The sequence below is a fragment of the Lactuca virosa genome, chromosome 9 (genome assembly GCF_052849685.1).
Source record: "Lactuca virosa cultivar CGN04683 chromosome 9, Lactuca_virosa_CGN04683_v6, whole genome shotgun sequence".
Lineage (NCBI taxonomy): Eukaryota > Viridiplantae > Streptophyta > Magnoliopsida > Asterales > Asteraceae > Lactuca > Lactuca virosa.
Window position 1 is genome coordinate 60246124 of NC_136434.1, and position 18203 is coordinate 60264326.

Genomic DNA, 18203 nt, shown 5'->3' on the forward strand with positions numbered 1-18203 from the left:
ATCAGCCTTAATGGTGTTGTGGTGACCCATACTGCTTCGTCTAATAAATCTATCTGATATACCAAATAAATTATATATCAACTTACCATAATAGCATATTTTAGTAAAGATTATATAGGCACAATATAATTTTAGTCAAAATAAACTATATTGATGTGTATAGTCCAAAAATAAGATTCTAGTTTGAAAAATATCAAAACTAACATATAAACTTGTAGCATAAAATAATAAGTCCGTGATATACCAAAATACATTATATATCAATTTACCGTCATAGCGTATACTAGTAATTTTATATAGGCATGCTATAGTTTTAGTGAAAATGACCTATATTGCTATATGTATATATGATGGCCAAACCTAAGAGTCTAGCTTGAAAAATATCAAAATTAGCAAGCTAATCAATGATTCCTAAAATCGTGAAATCAGCCAAATTAATCTACCTAAATTGTGTAGTGAGTTTCTAAATGATTACATATATAAAGAGGGGTCAATTGAGGTATGGAGTGCTATAAGGTATTTCCAACAAAGTTTCTATAAATTAGTTATTAAACGGATTGCTCAGCTGTTGAAAATGGGTTCGAGGGAGGAGGATTTCGCATATGCAATGCAACTGGTTACCTCTACATCATTGACCATGGTGTTGGTGACTGCAATCAAGCTCAAGGTATTCGAGACAATAGCCGAGGCGGGGCCCAGTGCACAACTCTCGGCTCATGAGATCGTGTCTCGTTTGTCCATTACAAACCCGAGTGCCCACCAGATGCTCGATCGAATGTTTCGGTTGCTCGCTAGTTATTCGGTTGTTACTTGCAATCAACGAGACCATGAGTTGGGGTTGGTTCGAGTGTATGGACTCACCTCTGTTGCCAAATACTTTATTCCAAACAAAGATGGGGTCTCTTTATGTCCTGTTATGGAGTTGCTTCAAGATAAAGTGTTCATCGAAAGTTGGTACGTCGAATTGTACCCGTAATTTTAGTTTTAGTTTTAATCGTATTTTCTACGAATTTTGATTTGCATATTCGATAAAAAAAAATGAATCAACCATATTTTTATACAGTAAACATCAATTTAGTTTATTTTAGATTATCTATGATAATAGAATTTATCAATCAAGTAATTGATGACATGAGTTATAGACGTATTTAATATGCATAAAGTCTGATAATAACGTATTTTTTTATTTATCTCACTTAAGTTGTTTTTCTCTTACAAACCTATTCACTGTACTTTTAAAAAATGTATCATTTAAGTCATTCGGTAAAAAAACATCTCGACATTCTTTCGTCGGTTCATCAATATTTTGGTTTAATGCAACTATACACTTTAACATTTACGAAGTGTATTAGTTGAAATTCTAACAAGTCACAACAATTATCCCAACATATTTTCAAAATACTTTGTTGCTAACTAATATATTTTGTCAATTGTTTAGTTTTTTTTTTTTTTCTTGTTGATTCTTAGCATATGTACTTTGTATATGATCTAGACTGATTGTATTTAACCAAAATACTGATGATGAAATTACTAAAAAGTTAACATGCCTAATGTTGTGAATCATAACCATAGACACGCAAGGAAACCGACAAATAAAATTGAGAATTATATGTCGATTAGTTGCGAATAATAGATCCAATTATAATTAATATAATTACCAAGTTTCGTCCAGAAACCAGATTAATCATTCTCGATTAGATCTGATTATAAGAAAGGTAGAAGGAGAGTGTCCTATTATTGGACGAAATTAAAAACAAGACAATTATGTAAAACCAACATGTTGACGGCTGATCTTGGATCTTGATTGTGTAATAACTGCATGGATCGAACTCCTGTCTTTAAAGGTTTTTACGTCGTTTTTATCGGCTGTAAGCAACAGAGTAAAACCCCAAGATTTAATGCAGATTTACTGAGTTTCCAACAGCAATGGAAACGATAAACGCAAAGTGAATACTAAGAAACCGGGAAGAAATCGCAAAGAGAAAGAGAGAGCTTTCAATTTTCGGACATGAAATACGGCTCCCAGAGAGTTGTATTTATAGGTATTGAAACCCTAGAAGGCAATAAAGAGGCCCCTCTTGGGTCGGCCCATAGAAACCCTAGGGCGACGACTTGTTCTCCAAGCTATCCGTTTTCTAAGCCTTCTAGAATATTTTGTTGTCATATCCACGAAGTCAACCGTTTGACCAGACCGGTCAAACCGATTTGACCCGAACTTCGTCAAAAATAGAAGCTCCTCAGCTCCCAACGACCGATGCATCATGCTAAGTGCCAAGTGCGCCTAAATTAGGCCATTTCGCGCACTCACGACGTCAGCTAGTGCTAGGCTAGGCTAGGCTAGGCGCGCGTGTGTGGGTTTGGCCCATTTCTTTGATCCACTAAAGCTTTTGAAGGCCTATCAAGTGAAAAGACTTATAAACCTACACAAGGTTTCTTCCCCCACCAATGTGGGATAAAGGAAAATAGTCAACTTGCTATTATACCTTCATAGTTTCCAACAATCCTCTACCAAGTTGGAAAGTTTCCTTTCACTCAGACATATGATGTCACTCGGGTGTCACGAAGATTAAACCCTAGTTTAATGAGAACAAACAAGAAGAGACCGATTCAATGGTATCCGTATAGGTTTAAACCATGAACCTTGTGACCTCTCCAGTTTACCCCTACACATCGCATGCCGTCTTTGCGTTCTCCCTGTGCGCTAATATGGTCATGTGCTATAAATTCTTTTCATGACCCTTTAGAAGATAAACCACTAATCTTCGCTTGAGGCAGCACCACCTCTAGATCATATAGGCAAACTTTTATAACATCTTCGTTGCTTAGATGTCTCCAAAACTTTGTTAAGAGTTGTAAATCAACCTCGTTCTCGGCAATGACGTATTATCCTACCTCACATAGATCTATCATTAATGATAGTACCTTCTATCGTTAGTGACTTCATTGTTACCCTTTAAACTTGAGAATTAGGAGCACTAATGCCAAGTTGGGTTTCCATCACTAAGCGATTCTATTGTGGTCTTATACCCATGACTCTCGTGGTAAATGTAACCAAATCTCTCGTCGGATGTTTGGTAAACGGATATGCCAAGTTCCTACTTGTCTTGACATAGATAACCTTGATGATACCACTTTCAATTAGTTGTCTCACAAAATTATGTCTCATACCTAGATGTATCGACTTCCGATTAGATACCGCATTACATACTTTAGACAGTGTGGCCTCACTGTCACAGTACATGGGTATTGAAGGCATTGGAATATCCCACAGACGGATATCCATAAGTAGATCACGAATCCACTCTGCCTCTTTGCCCATTGCTGCTAAGGCAATTAGCTCTGCTTCCATCATTGAATGAGTTATGCATGTCTGTTTCTTGCTCGCCCAAGAAATAGCACCGCCAGCTAGAGTATAAACCCAACCACTTGTGGATCTCGAGTCACTGGTGTGATCTATCCAACTAGCATCAGAATACCCTTCTAGAATTCCATTTGATGACGAATACATCAACTTAAAAGTACTTGTCCTTTTCAGGTATCCTAGTACTCTACCCACTGCCTTCCAGTGCTCTGTCACTGGATTGATAGTATATTGACTCAGTTTGCTTACAGCGAATGTGATGTCAGATCGAGTGCAATGAGTAGCATACATCATGCTCCTAATTGCACTTGCATATTCTAGTTGAGCCACTACTCGTCCAGAATTCACATTTCGCACTTGAATCAACAGCAGTGTTGAATTCCTTAATATTCAAATGTTGAAACTTTGTCTGAATTTTCTCTATGTAATGAGATTGACTCAGAGAAATCTGATTGCCTGTCCTTTTCACCTTGATACCAAGAACTGTATCAACTTCACCAAGATCTTTCATCTTAAAGTTCGAGGATAGGTATTTCTTCGTCTCAAGAATACCTTCTAGGTGAGTGCCAATGATCAACATATCAACAATATAAAGACATATTACTACTATGTAATCGGATGTGTATTTGGAATAAATACATTTGTCAGTACTGTTATGCTGAAATCCGAAAGCAGTCACAGTGGTGTCAAATCTCTCATGCCACTATTTGGGAGCTTGTTTCAACCCGTACAACGATTTAACAAGTCTACAAACTTTGTTTTTCTGTCCGGGTATCACGAAACCTTCAGATTTCTCTAAGTAAATCTCCTCCTTAAGATAATCATTCAGAAAGGCTGTCTCCACATCCATTTCATGAATGTACAGTCCTTTCAAAGTTGATATTGCTATGACAGTTCTAATAGAAATAATCCTAGCAACTGGGGCATAGGTATCAAAATAATTGATCCCTTCTCGCTGCCTGTAGCCTTTAGCAACTAATCTTGCTTTATAGGCAGATATGGATCCATCTGGATGATATTTTCTCTTGAATATCCATTTAGATCCTATGGATCTCCTCCCCTTGGGTAGATCAGCTAACTCCCAAGTTCCATTACCCATAATTGAGTCCATTTCATCATTGATGGATTCCTTCCACAAAGGAGCATCTCTAGACGTCATGGCTTCAGTAAAGGTCTTAGGATCATCATCCAAGTTAATGGAAAAGATGACCTCTCTTGTCACTTTCTTTTGTGTTCCTTCGACCAGATAAGAATAGAAATCGTCTCCAAAACTTTTCTCTATTCTAACCCTAGTGCTTCTCCATGGTTCCTCCACAATAGGAAAAGGTGGGAGTATTTCTCGAGAAGTACTTGTAGGTGTTGTATGACTAGATTTTTCATCATCCCTAGAAAACTTGTCCTCAAAGAATTCCACATCTCTGGATTCCACAACAACACATGATTCAGTATCTAATAAATGGTAAGCCTTGCTATTGTGAGCATATCCAATAAATATACTCTTATTAGCTCGTGCTCCCATTTTGGTTCGCTTAGGAGAGGGAGTCCGATAATAAGCAACACACCCCACACTTTCAAATAGTCTTGGTTAGGCTTTCTACCTTTCCATAACTCATAAGGGCTTGTAGGAATCACACGACTAGTGATCCTATTATGAACATAACAAGCAGTCAATAGTGCTTCCCCCCACAGATTGTTTGGTTGACCCGATTGGTTCAACATACAATTGACCATTTCACAAAGGGTTCGGTTCTTTCTTTCAGCCAAACGATTTTGTTGGGGAGTATATGGTGAAGTTCTCTCATGTTTAATTCCATTCTCTTCACAGAATGTGCCAAACTCTTGGTTGAAGTATTTTTCGCCTCTATCCGAGCAAAGAATTTTGATGTGTCTTTCAAGTTGATTTTCGAATTCAGGCTTATACAGTTTAAATGCATCAAAATCTTCATCTTTTGATCTCAACAAATAAACATGTAGATATCGACTGGAGTCGTCACAGAATGTGATGAAATACCTTTTTCCTCCTCGAGTAAGTATTCAATTTAATTCACATATATTATAATGAATCAACTCAAGTAATGATGTATTTCTCTTAACTTATGGAAATGGTTTCTTTGTAAACTTTGATTTCATACAAGTTTCACATTTTTCAAAATCTTTTGAGTCATATTTTAACATTCCTTTAGTTTGCATTTTTTCAATGTTCTTAACATTAGTGTGTGCTAAACGTTTATGTCATAAAGAAACTGAACAAACAAAATAACCAGAAAAGTTCACTTCATTCACATTAGCAGCCAATCCATCAATTATATCATTATTAGTAACACTAGACACACTTGAAACACTCGCACTAACACCATTACTCTCAACACTAGACCCATTTGCACTACCATCATCACTAAGACACAAACGATACATTCCTGAACAATTATTCGCCCTCCCAACATATCATCTGCCCTTAGTGATCGCAATTTTGCCATTCTTAAGCACCATCTTGAACCCACCTTTGTCAAACTTGTCCGCAGAAACCAACCCCTTCAAGATAGTAGGAACATGAAGAACATCTTGAAGGGTAACCCATTCACCACGTGTGAACTTCAGACGAACATCACCTATTCCTTGAACTTTAGCTTTGTGACCATTAGCATAGACAACTATCGTTCCTGGTGGAATTGGACAGTAAGTGCGGAAGCTCTCTCGTTGCCCACAAACATGCACAGTGGCTCCAATATCTACAAACCATCCTCGAGCATAGATTGCTCGGGTAAGCGAAGAGATCATGAAAATCTCTCCAAGGGTCACACTTGCCACCATATCAGTCACTTGCTCAACTGCATGTGCAACCGGTCCTGATTTGCGATCTTTGCATTCTCTCGCATAGTGCCCAATTTCTCCGCAGACGTGGCAAGGTCTGGCCCTCTTCGGATTTGATTTAGGATTCTGATGACTTGGTTTCTTGAAGCTTTGTTTCTTAGGTCCCAAGTTCCTTTTGTTTTGTCCCCCAAACTTGGTCTTATGACCAGAACCCCCAGTTTGATACACAGTGCACACTTAATCCGACTTTACCACGCTTGTCTCTGATGCGAGTTTCTTCCTCAATGCGAAGGTGTTTCATCAGATCATCCAAGGAGTAGTCCTCAGATTTGTGCATCATTATCTTAGAGAAGTCTTTCCACGAGGGTGGCAGTTTTGCGATGATCGCACCAACCTGAAAGAGTTCTGGTATCGAGATAGAGAGCATGTTCAACTTGTTGACCATGACCTAGAGTTCATGCACTTGTTCCATGATAGGTTTGTCATCGGCCATTTGAAACTCTAAGTACTTTGACACTAGGTACTTGTTGGTAACTTCCTCATGTACCTTGTACTTGAGTTCCAAAGCACTCCATAACTCTCTCGGATCTTTGACCGGCGCGTAAAGATCATAGAGCCGATCAGACATTGAGTTCTTGATGTGACCCACATACAGTTCCTTAGACTCTCTACGCAGAGCCCTTTGCTTTTCCATATCAGAGATGATCATTGGATCCATAGTTTTCCTCGCCTCGGGAATTGGATCAGCAGGAATTGGGGCCGGTTTTGGGTCCAAAACATAGGCGATCTTTAGCACATAAAGCATGAACTTGACCTTGTCAGCTCAGCGGGTGTAGTTCTGACCATCGAATCGGTCAAGCTTGGCAAACTCTTAGTTCATGTAATGGAGACTAGCAGTTGGGATTTGGGTATCCATTAGTCTGTTGATTTATAAACACAAATTATAAAAAAAACCTTTAAGATTGTTGTGAATCATAACCATAGACACGCAAGGAAACCGACAAATAATATTGAGAAGTATATGTCAATTAGTTGCGAATAATAGATCCAATTATAATTAATATGATTACCAAGTTTCGTCCAGAAACCAGATTAATCCTTCTCGATTAGATCTGATTATAAGAAATGTAGAAAGAGAGTGTCTTGTTATTGCACGAAATTAAAAACAAGACAATATTGTAAAACCAACCTGTTAACGACTGATCTTGGATCTTGACCGTGTAATAACTGCATAGATCGAACTCTTGTCCTTAAGGCTTTTACTTCGCTTTTATCGACTGTAAGCAACAGAGTAAAACCCCAAGATTTAATGCAGATTTACCGAGTTTCCAACAGCAATGGAAAACGATAAACTCAAAATGAATACTGAGAAACCGGGAAGAAATCGTAGAGAGAAAGAGAGAGCTTTCAATTTTCGTACATGAAATACGGCCGCTAGAGAGCTGTATTTATAGGTATCGAAACCCTAGAAGGCAATAAAGAGGCCCCTCTTGGGCCGGCCCCCTAGAAACCCTAGGGCGACGACTTGCTCTCCAAGCTAGCCGTTTTCTAAGCCTTCTAGAATATTTTGTTGCCATATCTACGAAGTCCGAACTTTGCCAAAATAGAAGCTCCTCATCTCGCCATTTCGCGCAATCACGACATCAGCTAGTGCTAGGCTAGGCGTGTGTGTGTGGGCTTGGCCCATTCCTTTGATCCACTAAAGCCTTTGAAGGCCTATCAAGGGAAAAGACTTATAAACCTACACAAAGTTTATTCCCCCATCAATGTGGGATAAAGGAAAATAGCTAACTTTCTATAATACCTTCATAATTTCCAACACCTAATTCTAGTTAAGGTTAAAATTAGGCATTAAACTATTAAATTTATGCTAATTAATAACTAAACTTTGTTTAAGATTTAAAATGTCTCTGAATTTGTTTTTTTAGTTAGTTTGGTTGGTTAGATATCACTAAATTTGTTTTTTGTTATCTAAGGCCATTGAATTTTTTCTTGACTGTCTAGTTTCTTACACTTTTTTTACAATTCATTTTTATAACTTTCGTTTTTACATTTTCTTTTACTTCATTTTTACATATTTTTCACATTTGGTTTGTTGTAACAAATTATGAAAATGTTTTAAGAACAAAATAAAAAATAAAGTTGCAAAAATGGATTGTGAAAAAAAAAAAGATATGAAAAAATGAATTTTGAAAAACATTTAAAAACACAGTAAAAAAAACAATTAAAAATGAAGTCGTAAAAACGAATTGTGAAAATCATGTAAAAACAAAGCAAAAAAATTAAGTTGTAAAATCATATTGTGAAAAAACTTGTAAAAAAGAAAAATAGATTATGAAAAAACTTGTAAAAAAACAAATCACAAATTAAGTTGTAAAAGGAATAGTAAAAAACAAGTAAGAGATCTAGCCAAATAAAAAAGTTTAATGACCTTAAATCATCTTTAATGGTTGAATCTTCTAAAACTTTTTATATTTTCAATTATTTTAATTTAACAAAATACTATCATCCTGGTCATTGGTCATAAATCGTTTTCCACAAAAAAAAAAAAAAAAAAAAAAAAAAAAAAAAAAAAACCTTGTTAGTCTATCTTTATCTATATGAAATTTTATAAAACATCATTATCTAGTTTTATCTTTTAAGCATACATAACTAGAACACTATATTTTATGTTACTAAATGGTATAACATCAAATTTGGTGTTGCACCATTCACCAACATCAATTCGGTTTAGAGCAACTTTACACCAAATTTGGTGTAAAAGTTAGGCTTTAGAGTTGGGTTTATACCAAATGAGATAAATTTTGAAATTACAATGACTATGTATGTATGAAAAAAAAAACATCCAATTGGAGACGTCAAAACTATTTTGTTATATACTTATTTTATGATTGATCTCATTCCATATAATACTCTATTTGGTCAAATATGTAACACATAAAGTATGTATGTATGTATTTGTGTGCATGTATATATGTTTGCATGTATGTATGTATTGACATTACATTCTTTTTCTATTCCTTGAACAAGGTTTAAACTTAAAGATGCGGTGCTAGAAGGTGGTATTCCATTTGACAAGGTTCATGGAACACATGCATTTGAATATTCAGCATTAGATGCAAGGTTCAACGAGGCTTTCAACAATGGCATGTTGAATTTTACTACGATCATGATGAATGAAATTCTTGAGTGCTACCATGGCTTTGACAACCTCAAACGTGTTGTTGATGTTGGAGGTGGTCTTGGAGTTGCTCTCAATATCATTACATCAAAACATCCCACCATTAAAGGCATTAACTTTGATTTGCCACATGTGATCCGACATGCATGCACCAGTTTATCCAGGTATATTCATCTAGTCGTTAGGCACACAATCAAACAAAAACCATCACAATGAGGTTGGTTTCTTGATTTTAGTTTTAACAAGTTAGAAATTGATGATGAATGTAGGTATAGAATATATCGGAGGAGATATGTTTGAAGAGGTTCCGCAAGGTGATGCCATTTTTATGAAGGTAATTAATTTTCCTCAAAACATGTTATATACGTTTTGAATTTAACAAATTATTAACTAATGGAAATATGAAATCCATTATAATAGTGGATACTGCATGACTGGAGCGATGATCATTGTGCAAAGTTGCTAAAGAATTGCTACAAGGCTTTGCCAAATGATGGGAAAGTTATTATAGTTGAATACATTCTTCCTTTTTTGTCAAACACAAGCTCTTTTGACAAACTCACTACACATATGGATGCAATCATGATGACACAAAACCCTGGAGGAAAAGAGCGCATGGAGGATGAGTTTCTTGTGTTAGCTAAAGGCGCGGGATTCGAAAAGAATGTTGTGTTTGTAACATGTATGTGATTGAATTTTACAAGTAGAGAGTTATGGGTTTGATATTTGTTAGAATAATTTAAAAGAAATCTTTTATGTAATAAAACAAGAACATGTCATAAGGAAAGATGTAATCCCTTTAATCATCTCTTCAATACAAAAAAAAAATGGGTCATCCTGTTAACTGTGAAACATGTATCATTGTCATTTTACAAGACTACTACTTAATGACATGACAGGTGGCATCAACGTCTTCTTACTGCTGCACTTTGTCCCCGGGGAGCGGCACCAACTGCCTGCGGTGTTGGAGCACCACCGCCACCACCAGCCGCCTGTTCCTCAGGCAGGTTCATGGCTTGGGTGACAGCATTCATCACAACAAGTCCAAGAGGAATCAAGTACATCCACTGAAACAAGGGAATTATCAACATCAACTTCATCACAAACACTTAAAAAAAATAATAAATAAAGAAATAGAGCATTATGTAAAAGAAAGACAACTCACATATTTAGCCCAAAAGGACCTCTCCTCCAATGGCTTTACGCCTTCCTCATTTCCTACTCCTGCCTCAACACCACCAATAATATCTTCTGAAAATGATGGAGTCCTGTTTAAGTTGCAACAAACAACTTTTAATATTAGTATGAAAAAAAAAAAGGTGTGTGCAACTCTTTGTGGCAAATAAACCGGATTCTTTCTATACTCAAAAAGTGAAAAAAAATACAAAACATGGAAATTTCACCTTGGTGCCAGCTCACTGTACTTTAAGACTGTGTGAGAGTTGAAGGACCACTTTGAAGGCTGATTAAAAAACAACAAATCACATACCAAATATAAATGGTCAACTTATAAAAAACTAAAAAAAAAATAAAATTATAACATAGAGCACCCATGTTATTACATACTAACTTACCAGCCTCAACTCCCTAGGATACTGGCATCCCCCCAAAGAACCATAGTTGACAGCTAGAATGTTAACACCTTCCTGTGATGATACAGAATTAGTACAAGATTTATAACTATATGTATATTTGGTGTTATAATGAATGTAAATCAAGGAAATAAATAGGTAGATATATAATTTATAGTTACTGAAAAGTAGAATTACCATGTGTATAATAATATGTTCATCCAAGCTACCCTTTGGGAGACATCTCTGAAGTAAATAGAAAGACAGACAGCACTTTTAAGCAGCTTATATCACAATAAAAGAATGATGCATAATGTCTGGTTAATGGTTTTAAACTTACTGCCTTCACTGAGGAAATGACATACTCTTTCCCAGAAGGATGTAATACATTAGATGGTAACCTAATTCTGTAGAAGTCATCACTTTCCAGTAGTTGCTGAAGAAACATATCATCAACAAGCAGATTAGAGTCAAAACAGGTAAAAGTTTAAACAGAATCGATATAATCAGCAAGAGTAAGTGGATGAAGAATCACTTTAAACTTCTCCTTCTCTGTTGCAGTAAGATCATGCCTTGAAAACCGAAGCTTTGTAAGAATCTGATTCACATAATAGATGCCAAATCAGCAAAGAGATTAAAGATCTTCTTATAATGTTAGAGGTATAGAACTATACAAGGAACACATGCATATATCAGCTGCAAAGGGACAGTTATACTGAGCTTCATGGCATGACAAAGTGACAACAGTGTATGCTATTTTTATTTGCATTCAGTTACTTCACAAAATATTTCTTTTGACAAGTTATTAATCTTCAGACAGACTAAGAAAGATAGCTATGAAATTTTGAGAGGCAATGGTAAACCCTATGTTTCTTCCATGTGCAGTTACCAATAATCATATACGTTTGAAGCCATCAACAACTGGGAAATCCTGAATCAAATAAATAACAAGCAGTGTTCGGCTTCGCAATTGATATGTTTTTTTTTTTTTTTTTTTTTTGCAATTCAGAGTAAAGAATCAACTACATACAGTAAATCGCATAACAAACACCACAAAATGAGAAAGACTTTCAGTTTAATTCCTAGCAAATCTAATCAGTAATCAGGGACTAGTTCTGTAGTATAAGATTCAAATTTGCAGCACTCGTATACTCCACATCTCCATACAAATTCACCACCAACTATAAAACCATCATACCTGTCCGCCATGAGCAGAAGTCTTAAGTCGAGCAGTAAAAGTGCCGGCGGCGGAGAACTCATCGGAATCCTCGAACGCGTGTTCAAGAGCGAACTGAACTCTAGAGTCAGATTCAGAATCTGCCGATCTCTTCCTAGTAGGTTGTGGGGGGGAATGAGGAAGAGATATGACTGGAGGTGATGATACCGTGACATCGATATCAGGTGAACGGCCGCCTTCTAGACCAAATTCTTCATCGTCGACGAGAAGCTCGTCGGATTGAAAAGATGAATTCGATACTATCAAGAGAGTGAAGAGGAGCAGGAGAATCAAAGATTTGGGGAGTTTCATCGTGGAAGGGTGGAGGATTTGCAGATCAAACCACTGTGCTTGTATACAAGAGTTCCTACCCAGCCCCTTCTTTTCAACCCTTTTTCTTGTTGCATCTTCTTTTATATATGATCTGATAACGAATCAAAATGTTTAAACAGGTAAAAAGGGTTAATGTCACAATGGTAACTTGATAAATACAATTTCAAATATTTTACTTTATCTATTCACAATCTTCTACAATAATAAATAATAATAAATGAAGATCAATTTTGTCGCATGTCAATTTTTCATAAGTTTTGACACTTGTTATTTTGTGATATTTTTAAAATAAATAATATTCACGTGTCAATTTTCTGTTTTTTCAATTTTTAAAATTAAAAAGTCGTATAATACTTATATTTATATATGTAAAGTATTAAATGTAATAAATGTGATAGTAATAAGCGTTTCTTCTTTCCTTATTTCGCAATTTTATTTTAAAAATACTTATTGTTTACACTTTGATATTTAATCTTTTTTTAATCAACCCGTGTAATATACGGGTCTTACACCTAGTTATCTATATATAATTCATTAAACTAACCGTCCAAAAAAATTTAAAGAAAATAACCATTTTTTAGATTTTAAAAAGGTTATTTTTATAAAAAACCCTATATTTAGATTCTTTTTCTTTTTAGACCTAAAACTTTTTTCTTTTCTGAAAAAAGACTCAATTTTTACATATTACTTGTTATTTTAGACCCTAGCAGGTTACCAAAAGGGAAATCAAGTATTTTCATTTCATAAAAAAACCCTACATTTTGTACTTTTTTCCAGTTTAGACTTAAAATGTTTTTTTTTTCAAAATAAACTCAACTTTAAAATGGTTACAACATTTAACATTAGTTGTATAAGGTACTTAATTACACCGATTTAATGAAGCTTAACTTCGTTCATGCATAAAAACGTGATTATATCCTTTCAGATTAAAATGAAATCCTAAATTTTATTTTGGTAATTATTATGATTATCCTTAAGATTCAATAATAGTGATATTCAAACACCATGTATTGATTTAAACACCATGTATACATAAGATAGGTTAATAAAATGAGGTAGTAGGCCAACTATTCATTTTTCTTTTCTCTACAACAAAATTTCATAGTTTTGTCAGTTTTGCTCATTCACTACATTCCAACCATTGTTAATAATGTCAATCATCGTATTTTAATATTTAAGTGTGCGGTGTCATTCTTGTTATTTAGATTTTCAACTTATGCTCAAACGATTTTATTCCTAAAATATAGTTTTATGTATTCATACGTGATGTTAACATTTTTTAAGAAAGTCTTAAACTTGAATCTCATATATCTAAACAAAACTAATACAATGTTTAGGATTAATATTTTTATGTATTTATTTGATATAATTATAACATATTATTTAATAATATGCTAATGCTACAAAATATTCTATGGCTTTGGTTTAGGGTTATGATAATGAGTGCGTTTGTTAACTGTTCTAAAAAAATTGATTAAAAAATTCGGCCAAAAAAATAATATAGAAAAGTGAGAGAGGGAAATATGTCCAAACTCACCAAATAAGTATAATAGACAAACTAAAAAAATTATTTTGTATACAGTTTGTTAAATTATATGGTATTTTTTTCTACAAATAAAAAAAATTGTTATTATGCTAAAAGATTATTCTTAGCCATGTATTATCCATGTTACCAAATTAACATCAAACTGTTTATTATCGATAATAATAACATTTTCTATAAACAATATATCATGTTTAATGATATGTATATATATATATATATATATATATATATATATATATATATATATATATATATATATATCCAAGATAAAGTTTAATTATATCTTTTAGACAAAAATAAAATTTTGCAATTCTTTTAGGTTATGTTCGCTCAAAAGATAATAGATTAAATAACATTTTTTAGTGTATACATGTATACTTTCTTTTCGGTGTAGTCAAGATATACTTTATATATTTGGTCTCGAATATTATAACCAATTTTAAAGTTGAGTTTATTTTGAAAAAAAAAAACATTTTAGGTCTAAAATGGAAACAAGTACAAAATAATGGGTCTTTTATGGAACAAAAATACCTAATTTACTTATTAGTGACCTGCTAGGTCTGAAATAACAAGTAACACATAAAAGTTAGGTCTTTTTCGGAAAAGAAAAAAAAATTAGGTTTAAAAAGAAAAAAAGTCAGAATATAGGGTCCTTTATGGAAATAAGCCTTTTAAAAATAGCGTTTACATCTGAATAGAGTTCACTGTAAAGAACTATCTTGGTTCAACCGTTCAAATACAGACAGGGTATAGTTAGAAATGTTTTGTTTGGCATATTTAAGCGTGTTGGGGTTTCCGCCAAGAGAGAGGCATCTGTGAATTTTTTGACTGACCCGGCAGAAGGAAGGTCAACCTTTACACCGACTGACGTTTTGATTTCTGGATGGGTTTTTGGAAACACATTTGTGTGGACCTTACAGAGTTACAGGGGTATCCCCTCTCGTGAGCTTAACGGTTGGGAGTTTCAAGGTGGGGAGACACTGTTTTAAAAGCTGCTATATGCAATGTCACAAAATATGAGAAGTCGTGCATGGAAAATCAACATGTGTTCATATCATTTACGTTTGATACGTTTGGTTTCCTCGCGCCGGATATGGTGGAGCTTCTTAATAGAGTACAACGGATCATGCATAAGAATGTTATATCCTAAATCTATGGATGTAGTTTTCATTCTTTAAAAAAGAAAGTCAAAGAAACTTTTCTAATTGTATCTGAAATATTTATTTCAAAATAATTAATATCATCGTTTTTCAATAAAATATTTGAATTTATGTTTTTTTATAACGACTTATATATGCACACAATAATTACTCCTAAATCTAAACATTTCCTGATTGAGGGACATTTATCTATCAACTTTTGATAATGACATTTGGTTTTTGATTTTATGTTCTAATATTGTATATTAATATTATATATAGTTCTTACTATTATATTTGTTTCACTTTTGGTTAAATTTTAATAAAAAAGATTTTTTTTTTAAATTGTGGAATTGTGAAAGACCCACACTTTCATATTTCTGAAAGACCAAAACTTTCATACTTGATAATTGTTATTCCAAAACATGCTACGTGCATATTCATAAAAACAATATTTTACATTGATAAAGTGATTACAAAAGACTGGATACAAACCGACTATTACAAAGTATTATATATTACACAACTACCCAGGATACTATACTTTTATACATACATGATCCCTAAATACAAAAGTAATATTATAACTATTCTAAACCTTCAAACAGTATACGACAATACTGGTGACTTATCTCCTGCAATTTGTTAAACATTGAGAGGGGTAAGTGGTGACACTTAGTGAGTTCAATAATAGATACAATATAACGTTATGTCATATATATACTTCAATATGGCAGAAGCAAAGAGGAACAAGAAACAACAAAGGCATATGTGAATCATGTGACAAACTTTCCATATCAAACAATTATTTGATTCAAAGATATACGATCAATGAGACATGACAATTTCTATACTTGATATACATCAATAAAGCTTCGGCCCAAATGGCACAGAAGATATACACTTTCTGATTTAAACATTTTGGTAGATTTCAGGCTGAAAGCCCTGTCTAACCTTCTGCCAATACCATAGAATAGAAGTCATTCTCTTACGAGACATGCTCTACATGGCCAGAGGCTACATACCAGTACCACCGTGAATCTAAGTCCTTTCACTGATCACATGGTCAAAGGTATAGCTTTGCTATCATAAACAGCAGAAATAATAACAACGAAAAAGCACATAGCACATATAACACATACATACAATTGTTCCTATATATTGAGCTCACCGTGAATTAATCGGGGGTTAAAATAGTAATTTGTGCAGCACTTCGTTACTATAATTAGCTTTCTTCGTTGAAAATTGGGAGTTTTCTTGAAAACCGGGCCCTGCAAGGGTTGGGATTCAAACCGAAAAGATAAATTTTTTGGGGTCTTCGGGAACTTCGGGCACTTCAGGGCGTGTTTCGTGTGTTGGAAATGATCCTGAGGCTTCGGGGGAAGTTGAAATAGTAAAAAACTAAAAATATAACTTTAGGGGTGAAAAAGTGCCAATTTCTAAAAATTAGCCGGGAGGTCTCGCACCCTTTATATAGGTGCGAGCCTCGGATTCGGAGCAAGGAGAAAGAAGCACGTGGCAGCTTCGCATGCGAGGTGGGGCAGGTGGCTCGTTCGCAGGCTGACACGGAGCGGGTGCGAGGGATGGACACACGTCAGTGCGAGGGCGAGTCATCAACGAGGGTCTCCGGACGAGCCACGACTCGGACACGCAGCAGGCTTCAGTTGGACCTCCCTTCGGACGTATCACAATCAGACACGCGGCATGCATGTGAGGCTCGTACGTGGACAATTCCGAGCCATGCATGCGAAATTCCTCGGATTTTGTGCCCAAACTTCTAAAATCCATAATTTTCGCATACAGACTCCGTTTTTGACGTTCTTTATATGCACGCGTAGGCGCGAATATATTCTACAACTTTCATTTAGACTTTGTCGGCTAATTTTGACTTTATTTTTAATATTATTATTTTTAATAGACCGGGACAGGAAAATCCGTTAAAAATTCATAACTTATTCATCTGACGTCCGTTTTCGTCAGTCTTTTTACCGTTGTACTACTCTTAACGAGACCTTCGATTCTCGTTTAGGTTGTGTCGGCTAAAAATCACTCGATCTTTATTTCGAGTTTTTAGCTGTCTACTACTATTCCGAAACTTAGAAAAATCATAACTTCCTCATACGAAGTCAGATTTGGACGTTCTTTTTATGAAAATTCTCGGTTTAACAAATACTACGACTTTCATTTAGATCACCAAGCTAAAAAGTAGTTTATCAAAAACTCACTTTTTACGTCATTCGGCGCCGTGTCGGTTTTGTCGCGGATCTTCGATTGGTCATAACTTCTTCGTTATAACTCGGATTTCGATGAGGTTTTCGCCTAAATGTTTTTAACGAGATTATTTGAAACTTTCAATAATAAAATTTTACTTATTTAAAACTTTATATTTTCATTAAATTTCGATATTTGTCTTTTGATTGGAATCTCATAAGACTTCCAATATTTTCCGATTGATTCTAAACATAGTTTTACTTCATTTCTAGTAAAAACCAGCTGTTAGAACTCAATACTCAAATTTCATATAATATTTCGTAATATTATTCACTTTTAACATTTACAAAACACGATTTCAAAACGTGTATGTTACAAATTGTTCATGAAATTCCAAAAACAAATTCACACTTCGAAATTTTAGTTCGAAATCTGGATGTCCGTCTTGAATTCGGTATGTTGGTCTGAAATGTATTTTTTTTAGAAAATATATTTTTGTTCGGTCTGGAATGCTTCAATCGAGAATTGATGATTATTTTTCTGAAACATAAATACTTATTTTATTTATGGTTAGTTTAGCTAGTTTTCCATTATCTGTCTTATTGTGGTTAGATTTTGTAACACCCGTTTTCCAGAGTAGATCGATTGAGGTCTTAAAAAAATCAAGGTAATGTTTTTTGGGAAAAACCTTGTGTCACAACGTGGTGAATGAACCACCACGACGTGGTATGCCAATGCATGAAACATGTATCTAGATGGCTTACATGACGTGGCAGAAAGAAGGCCACGACGTGGCAACAACTACAACCCAAGCTCATGATATATTAGGGTTTC

General features: G+C 34.6%; 1 protein-coding gene and 1 pseudogene across 2 annotated transcripts; one reads left to right on the forward strand and one right to left on the reverse strand.

Annotated features, from left to right (window-relative positions):
- Nucleotides 1–477: 477 nt before the first annotated feature.
- LOC145136828 (caffeic acid 3-O-methyltransferase-like) lies at nucleotides 478–10075 on the forward strand (annotated as a pseudogene). Its single transcript, XR_013720729.1, has 4 exons — nucleotides 478–954; nucleotides 9203–9517; nucleotides 9623–9687; nucleotides 9774–10075. The product of XR_013720729.1 is annotated as a caffeic acid 3-O-methyltransferase-like (transcript).
- Nucleotides 10076–10091: 16 nt separating this feature from the next.
- Nucleotides 10092–12544, reverse strand: LOC145136830 (ER membrane protein complex subunit-like protein). The gene is made up of 8 exons (XM_079070939.1): nucleotides 12123–12544; nucleotides 11460–11522; nucleotides 11265–11360; nucleotides 11123–11170; nucleotides 10928–10999; nucleotides 10757–10815; nucleotides 10519–10621; nucleotides 10092–10420 (listed from the first exon to the last, which is right to left on the reverse strand). Exons 1-8 carry the CDS (start codon nucleotides 12450–12452, stop codon nucleotides 10259–10261), a joined length of 933 nt encoding a protein of 310 aa, XP_078927065.1. The 5' UTR covers nucleotides 12453–12544; the 3' UTR covers nucleotides 10092–10258.
- Nucleotides 12545–18203: the final 5659 nt, after the last annotated feature.